The 8946-nt window shown below is 35.8% G+C and overlaps 1 protein-coding gene across 1 annotated transcript; it reads left to right on the top strand.

The window, feature by feature from the left end:
• Positions 1-3801: 3801 nt before the first annotated feature.
• On the top strand, positions 3802-7876 carry LOC131130189 (actin-related protein 2/3 complex subunit 5-like). Its single transcript, XM_058074447.2, has 4 exons — positions 3802-4063; positions 4851-4922; positions 4993-5169; positions 6747-7876. Exons 1-4 carry the CDS (start codon positions 3923-3925, stop codon positions 6807-6809), a joined length of 453 nt encoding a protein of 150 aa, XP_057930430.1. The 5' UTR covers positions 3802-3922; the 3' UTR covers positions 6810-7876.
• The last annotated feature ends 1070 nt before the right edge of the window (positions 7877-8946 follow it).

Raw genomic sequence — 8946 nt, 5'->3', positions numbered from 1 at the left:
CCCTCCATGCGGTACTTTTACAATCAGTAACTGTTACATTTGTTCACTTCCTGCTTTCCTAATATAGTTTAAGGTTTTTTTTTTTTTAATTACTTTTGTCAAATCAGTTCCCAGTTCCACATGTCCAAAAGGAGTAGGAAGAAGCAAAGCTTATTAAATCCCACCCCTGCATCTGGTACTTTTACAATCAGTAACTGTTACATTTGTTCACTTCCTGCTTTCTTAATATAGTGTAAGGTTTTTTTGTATTTTTTTATTTTTGTCAAATCAGTTCCCAGTTCCACATGTCCAAAAGGAGTAGGAAGAAGCAAAGCAATGTGGCTAAATGACAACAAGTCTGCAAAGATGAGTGGGCCCAACCATTTATTAAGTTTAGGGGGTAATCACTGTTTGGGGGATTTTTTTTTAATCTCCTTTAATAATAAAAAGTTTCATATAAAATATTCTTAATAATGTGGTTTAGAAATGCATGAAAAATACTCCAGGTTCACACGGTGACATAACAAAACAACAAAACCACAAGTACATCGCAACCTCCACAAATAGACCAAACCACCCTGGGTGTCTCCAAGCCAAGCCATAACATTCCCAAATTTAATAAGGCGGAATAATTATATACTTCAAGATATTTTGCACTTATCATCCTGTCACGAAGAGCACCGTTTAATTATCCGACAATTTGTCGAGCCCATCCATCCATCCATCCATCCATCCATGCTAGTGTGCACGGTACGTACGGTGCATGAGTGGAAATGATCTACATACTGTAATATTCCTTCAGGGTGCCTTCTTCACGTGAGCTTGTCATGTAGGTGCCTGTATGCTCAGCTTTTGATGTGTTGAGTCACACATAGCACCCATGGGTTGAGACTTTGTCTTCAAAAGCTCTCAAGTGAGGACGTTCAAGACCCAATGCACGCAACGCTGATGTTAAGACTATACAGCAGTGAGTTATCTTATGTAACTTGAACGTTGAATCCATGCGATATTAGCTTTTATCTCCCTTGGGGCCGTCAGTCTAGACAGGTCCGATCAGGAAATTCAAAAATTCCACCCTGAAAAACCATTCAGTCCTGTTGCTATAGCGACATCACAAGACTTGGAGTCAATGAAACTGTGGGTTTGGATCCTAGCATTTTTCTTTGAATTCACTTTAAGTCCTCTTGGAGCAGGGGTGGGCAAACTACGGCCCGGGGGCCACATCCGGCCCGCCCAATCTTTCCAAAGTATTTCATTTCAACTCAACATACAACCTGGCATCATGGCCTGAGCCAACCTTTTGATGGTTTTACCAATTTCCTTTTTTGACATGGTCTGTTGTTTACAAAGTGCTCCTGAAAAAAGGGACACAAGCACATAATAATAATAATAATAATAATTACATTATTATAATTATTAGAACTATTATGATTATTATAATTATTACATTAATGCTAATTATTATATTAATTATATATAATATTATTGTTATATTTGCATATTTTACATAACAATAATATAATAATTATAATTTTAATTTTATTGTAATTATTATAATATTTTATTATTTTTAAAATATTTAAATATAAATATAAAATAATAAATAATAATAGCAGATGCTTGACAGCATGACAATTTTACAGATACAATAATACCAGGTGGACTGTTACGTGTAAAATATATACTGGTCTGCCCCCCCCCACCCCCTAAATTTTGTCATATCAATGCGGCCCGCGAGTCAAAAAGTTTGCCCACCCCTGTCTTGGAGAGTCTTCCAAAGTTCACTAGGCTGAAGTTCAACATGGAAGTTTTTTTTGTTTTTTTTTTCCTCCCCATGCTTCCTGCAATTACAAACATGCACTTTCACTCACTCACTCACTCACTCACTCACTCACCAAAGCAGGAAAATCCGAAAATCCCTGCTGACGTAAAGATTTCAGGACTCACCAAAAACCACACAGCGCTGACCGGTCAAAGAAATATTTCCACAATGAGAAGCACATCATGAATCAGCACACACATACACACACACACACACACACACACACAAACATACACAGACGAGACTACAAACATGGAAATTTCCCATTCCCAACTCATTTTGTCCCAGTAGGAATCCATAGCAGACATTACTCAGGATGTACGTATATAGCAGGGATTCACTAAAATGGGGTTCTGTGAGTCATCTGCAAATATTTTGGTAATAAATTATGTTTTTTGGGTATCTCACTTATTATACGGCAGGGATTGACACATTTTTTCACCCCACACTGAAAAATAAAAGAATGCAAGGACCATGTTGTTATTTTCAACACATGAAAATATGCTAAGAAGTTTGATACATTTCAGGAAAAAAACTGTCATCCTTGTGAAAAAAGCTGATTATTACATTTTTGTTTTTATTTTTTAATTTCCTAAATATTTCAACTTCTTTTCATAGTATTATTATTCGATTCCCATAATATTTGGACTTTATTTTGATATGATTAGAAATGACAACTTTATTTTGTTTTGTTTCTTTCCCATAATATCAGTGCTAAATAACTTATTTTTTTCTTTAATATTTCAACAAAAATAATACATTATATATATATATACATAGTATTAAATAATATACAATATAATAATATACAAAATATACAAAAGTATATATATATATAATACATAACATAATAATATTTATTCTAGTAAAATTGGGACTTTTTTGTCACAATACTTTTTCTCATCATACTTTTATAATTATTTTTGTCATTTCTGCTGTTATTTTCTTTTCCTGACTAACCTTCTTCTTGTAAATTTTCTTCTCATAATTTAGACTTTGTTTTGATATTATTAGAAATGACAACTTTATTTTGTTTTGTTTGTTTCCCATCATATCAGTGCTAAATAACTTATTTTTTTCTTTAATATTTCAATTTCATTTTCTTCTCATAATTTTGACTTTAATCTTATAATAATATAACTTTATCTGCAAACTAATTTTCCAGAAATTTTCCACATATTACAGCTTTATTTGTTAATGTTTTTTTTAGAATATTATGACTTATAAATTAATTTAGATTAATTTAAATTAATTTTATATTAATTTTCTATTTATTTTTCCTCATAATATTACATTATTCTTGCAAAAATTTGATATTTTGTCTTCACAGTTTAACTTTTTGGGTAAAATTACTGCTGATTTTTCAATGTTTGCTTCTGGTGTTGTATTTTTTATTTTTATTGTTATAACATGTTTTTAGAATATGCTGCGGGCCGATAAAAAAAAAAACTCCGGCCAACCTTTGGACACACCTGGATTAAGGTGTGTGTGTGTGTGTGACGCATTGCGTTGCTTTGCTGTGGACACACTAAGTGCTGGCTAAGTGCTAAATAAAAATATATGGAGTACATAGGGATCATCTGTTTGGATTTTAGCACTTGAGCCCACACAGCTCTCACAGGAACAGCTGCAAGAGTTTGTAAACACTTGTTCCAGTGGGTAGACATTATTTACTAACACCCAAATAAAATTAAGCTTGTTTTCTAACAGAGCGAGCAACTTTAGTGTCATAAAATTTGAATTGGGGCCCAGTGTTGGAACCTGTGTAATATTATGGTGATACATATACACACACCTGTTTAAATCTATACATTTAGAAAGAGTAAACTGTACATGGAAAGAATATACAATTTACACAGCTGGTGTGTACGATACAGTAAACGGTTCCACATTTCTTAGGCGTGATTTCCCTCTAGTGGTCCTATTGACTCCTGCCTGCAGTTCCATGTGGTGACCGCCAGGTGGCAATGGCGTAAATGCGGAACCAAAAGCCAACACAAGGAAGGAGAAAGACATCAGGAAGCTTCCTGCTTGCTAGTTGACTGTGAAGAGGCCGGAAATTGAGCTTCACAACGTTAGCGGTCGTTGATTTCAGTCAGTCGCTACTTTCTTTTTGCCGAAATGTCGAAGAACGTTATGTCCGCTCGCTTCAGGCGAGTGGACGTGGATGAGTACGACGAGAACAAATTTGTAGACGAGGAGGACGGGGGAGAGAACCAGCTGGGTCCCGACGAGGCGGAGGTGGACTCCCTCATCAGACAATATCCTTTTGCTTTATTAGCCTGCTTTATGCTAACATGTAATTGCTATTCTATAAACGGTTATATTACAATGTAGACTTTGGCTGGATTATATTTAGCCTAATACTTTAGTCTGTGCTTTGGCGGCTGTACTCGCCCCGTATTGGGGCGTTTACAATGAGGCCAGTCACTGCCCAGACTTGCCTGACAGTAACATTCCAGGGATTTCTGCTCCCAAATGAGAACAGGCTGGTATATGGCTTAGCTAAAATGCTATTCAAGCTAACATTTTCCGTAATTATACAGCACACTTTCTACGTCGATACCATTCATTGTCGACGCAATCTTTACCTTTGAACGTGATGACAATACTCCCGTATTGTGTTGTGCTTCGTTACGCGTTGGAACTAAACAAACATCGAGTTTAGAATTTATAGGCCTTATAAGGTAAGGAAGCGCGACACTTCCTTGTTGCAGTAGCTATGTCCCGCCCACCTCCACCTTTCAGCCTATCAGATGTGACATCCGTTGCTTTTCAAGTGTTTCTTTTTTGTCTTTTGTGTCGGAAACAACTTGTTCATCTTTGTACCGCAAAGTGATTCTTTACATTGTAAATATTGGATATTGTTAAACATATAACGCAAATAAGTCTTTAATTTTGGTCAACTTGACAGTTGTGTACAATATAAACGTAAAATGTAAACAATGTTTATTATTGTGAAACTCTGTACTGTATGGGACTAATGATAATTCATATTTTTGGAGGTTTAACCGTCTATTATTATACTCCTTAACGCACCTTTTGTACAGGAGACAATATGGCAGCTCTTCACGCTGTGCTCAAGAACCCACCAATCAATACAAAGAATCAAAACGTGAAGGTGTGTGTGTTTTCTTTTTTTTAATCTTCCACGTTGCTATCTTCCTACATTTGTCTGATTTGTTCGCCAGGACCGTGCAGAAGGCCTGGTGCTCAAGGTGCTCAGCGCTTTTAAGAGCAGCGACATCGAGAAAGGTGTGCAGTCGCTGGACAAGAACGGCGTGGACCTGCTGATGAAATATATCTACAAAGGCTTCGAGAGGCCGTCAGAAAACAGCAGCGCCGTTCTCCTGCAGTGGCACGAAAAGGTAAGTTGTCCATAGTAGATGCATCATTCCGTGGGAATGATGAAAAACGCCAATAATGGACGCATAAGTACAGTCAGTACTTTATAAAACAAAAATTTAATGACAAAACTTGAAAAAAAACAGCAAAAATTACACAATCTGCAGTCATTTTACACTGGTAAAATAAGATTTAAAAAGTTGTACTACAATGGGGAAAAAGTCAGAATTAATTTTTCAAGAATAATGTAGTATTATGAGGAAAAATAAAATAAAGTTGTAAAGTTGATAATGTTACGAGAATATCGTGAAAATATGGGAATAAAGTCATAATTATGAGCAGAATATTTAAAAGTTGAAATAGGACCTTTTTTTAAGCCTTGAAAAATAAAATAAAGTTGTAATTTTTGGCAAATTTGGTTCAGAACAAAGTGATAATGTTACGAGAATATCGTGAAAATATGGGAATAGTCATAATTATGAGTAGAATATTTAAAAGTTGAAATAGGACTTTTTTTTTAAGCCTTGAAAAATAAAATAAAGTTGTAATTTTTGGCAAATTTTGGTTCAGAACCAAGTGATAATATTACGAGAATAGTATGAAAATATGGGAATAAAGTCATAATTAGGAGTATAATATTTAAAAGAAGAAAGTTGAAATATGCCTTTTTTTTTAAAGCCTTGAAAAATAAAATAAAGTTGTAATTTTTGGAAAATTTGGTTAAGAACCAAGTGATAATATTACAAGAATAGTGTGAAAATATGGGAATAAAGTCATAATTATGAGTAGAATGTTTAAAATTTGAAATAGGACCTTTTTTTAAGCCTTGAAAAATAAAATAAAGTTGTAATTTTTGCAAAATTTGGTTCAGAACCAAGTGATAATATTACAAGAATAGTGTGAAAATATGGAATAAAATTCATAATTACGAGTAGAACATTTAAACGAAGAAAGTTGAAATAGGACTTTTTTTTAAAGCCGCAGTTCTCGTAACATACTCGTAATTATGAATTTATTCCCATATTTTCACACTATTCTTGTAATATTATCACTTGGTTTTGAACCAAATTTTCCAAAAATTACAACTTTATTTTATTTTTGAAGGCTTAAAAAAAAGTCCTATTTCAACTTTCTTCTTTTAAATATTGTACTCATAATTATGATTTTATTCCCATATTTTCACACTATTCTCGTAATATTATCACTTGGTTCTGAACCAAAATTTCCAAAAATTACAACTTTATTTTTCAAGGCTTAAAAAAGTCGTATTTCAACTTTCTTCTTTTAAATATTCTACTTGTAATTATGACTTTATTCCCATATTTTCACACTATTCTTGTAATATTATCACTTGGTTCTGAACCAAATTTTCCAAAAATGACAACCTTATTTTATTTTTCAAAGCTTAAAAAAGGTCCTATTTCAACTTTTAAATATTGTACTCATAATTATGACTTTATTCCCATATTTTCCCAATATTCTTGTAACATTATCACTTTGTTCTGAACCAAATTTTCCAAAAATTACAACTTTATTTTATTTTTCAAGGCTTAAAAAAAAGAGTCCTATTTCAATTATTGTTTTTTTATGTGTTTTGCAGGCGCTGGCAGTCGGAGGAGTCGGCAGCATCGTACGAGTCCTGACGGCGAGGAAGACGGTTTAAGCAACAAAGTCGCGCGGGCACCGGCGACTCCGCGCACGTCGGATAGACCCGCACAGCATAACAGATGGCATACGGACTAAAAGGAAAACGCAAATAGGGATTGTTGTCACATCGAGTTGCTCCACTAAAACCGGTCTTATCTGGGGTCACGTTGGGTTTAAAGAATTTGGCACATTTATTATCTCGTTTTTGATCAAACCCCGCAAAACGACTCCTAAACTCAGTACCCGAAGCGCACGGCTCTTTTATCCCGGAAGCTCTTTTATCCCCCACCCCCTGTATCCATCGAACGGTTTTCCCTTCCATCATTTTGTTCTGCTTCCTGGTACTGTTTATAGTAGCTCTTTAACGATAACTAATAACTTCCTAGTTCCTCTTTTCATTTTTAAAGTCATTTAAAAATGCTTTAGTTGATGACCAAATCCCTTTACTTTATTCAACATTTTTCACCCCATTTTAGAGAAAGTACGCATTCCTGTTTAAAAAAAAGAGGCCAATATTTGAATATCTTTATGCCGATGCTATTTGTCAGTTTAAAAATATCTATAGGTTAAAATATATTTACTCCAATGTGTCAATAAGTCCAAACATACAGTATGCATATTCAATGTATCACAGGAAACCGGTCTACCCGATGAGGTAGATAATCATCTGTTGCCAAATAAAACAATTTCATGTCAGTTTATACGCCCCTTGTGTGTTAGACATATTCCATATCAATAGGAAAATCAATGTACGAGCATTCCCGCTTTTCCCGCTCGCTACCGTGTGAAGTTCCCTCATTGTTCCACCAAAGCTTCACTTATACGCTTGACTTTTTAGTCCCGGGTTAATTCGTAGAGGTTCACGTAGTCGTCAGTGGTTGATGCATCCCGACATAAAACACGTTTTCACGTTTTCATGCAGTAACTGATACACAGTTACATGATAACGCAAATGATGGATTTCAAAAGGCAGGGCAAGGAGTCAAGGCAACAAAAACCAAACTGCCTTATGGAATATTCCTTTTTTATGTTTGTGCTTTCTTTTTTTTTGGACAAAATAAATGGTGTGAATGCTGGTTAAAATTGTTGCGTTTTTATTTTTTTTATTTATTGATGTTAGTTAATAATTTCAGGCGGCACGGTGGGCAAGTGGTTAGCACGCAGACCTCACAGCTAGGTAGATCAGGGTTCAATTCCACCCTCGGCCATCTCTGTGTGGAGTTTGCATGTTCTCCCCGTGCATGCGTGGGTTTTCTCCGGGTACTCCGGTTTCCTCCCACATTCCAAAAACATGCTAGGTTAATTAGCCACTCCAAATTGTCCATAGGTATGAATGTGAGTGTGAATGGTTGTTTGTCTATATGTGCCCTGTGATTGGCTGGCCCCCAGTCCAAGGTGTACCCCGCCTCACGCCCGAAGAGAGCTGGGATAGGCTCCAGCACCCCCCGCGACCCTTGTGAGGAAAAGCGGTAGAAAATGAATGAATTTCACATATTTTTTGGATTTCTGGAACGGATTAATTGGCTTTGCAGTATTTCTTATGGGAAAAATGGATGAGGTTAGCGTCCGTTTTTGGTTAAGAGTCCGACTTTCTGCAATGAAAGATGCTAACCAAGGGTTCACTATATAAACAAAAGACATTGGACATACCTTTTTGGTTTGAGGCCCGTTCACTGGCACCTGGGAAATTTGTGACTAGAAGCATAAAAGTGAAATATTGAAGAAAAAAATGTATTGTTTTAAAAGTTCTAATACTATGACAAGCAAACAAAATGATCAAGTTGCAATGTTTTGAAAAATGTAATTCATTCATTCATTTTCTGCCGCTTATCCTCACGGGGGTGCCGGAGCCTATCCCAGCTGTCGTCAGGTGAGAGAGGTGGGGTACACCCTGGACTGGTGGCCAGCCAATCACAGGGCACATATACGTAGACAAACAACCATTCACACTCACATTCATACTTATGGACAATTTGGAGTGGCTAATTAACCTAGCATGTTTTTGGAATGTGGGAGGAAACCGGAGTACCCGGAGAAAACCCACGCATGCATGGGGAGAATTGAACAGGGGTCTCCTAGCTGTAAGGCCTGTTCGCCAACCACTCGACCACCGTGCAGCCCGCCTTATATTTTTACTTTAGTTCATTTTCATG

This window comes from Doryrhamphus excisus, linkage group LG4 (genome assembly GCF_037039965.1).
Source record: "Doryrhamphus excisus strain RoL-2023G ecotype Guam linkage group LG4, RoL_Dexc_Guam_v1.1, whole genome shotgun sequence".
Taxonomy (NCBI): Eukaryota; Metazoa; Chordata; class Actinopteri; order Syngnathiformes; family Syngnathidae; genus Doryrhamphus; species Doryrhamphus excisus.
This window is presented reverse-complemented; position numbering and strand designations above follow the sequence as displayed.

Coding starts and splice junctions, on each gene's coding strand:
- LOC131130189 (XM_058074447.2), top strand. CDS start 3,923: ATGTCGAAGAACGTTATGTCCGCTCGCTTCAGGCGAGTGGACGTGGAT. Junction 4,923..4,992: donor CAAAGAATCAAAACGTGAAG/GTGTGTGTGTTT, acceptor TTTGTTCGCCAG/GACCGTGCAGAAGGCCTGGT. Junction 5,170..6,746: donor TCCTGCAGTGGCACGAAAAG/GTAAGTTGTCCA, acceptor TGTGTTTTGCAG/GCGCTGGCAGTCGGAGGAGT.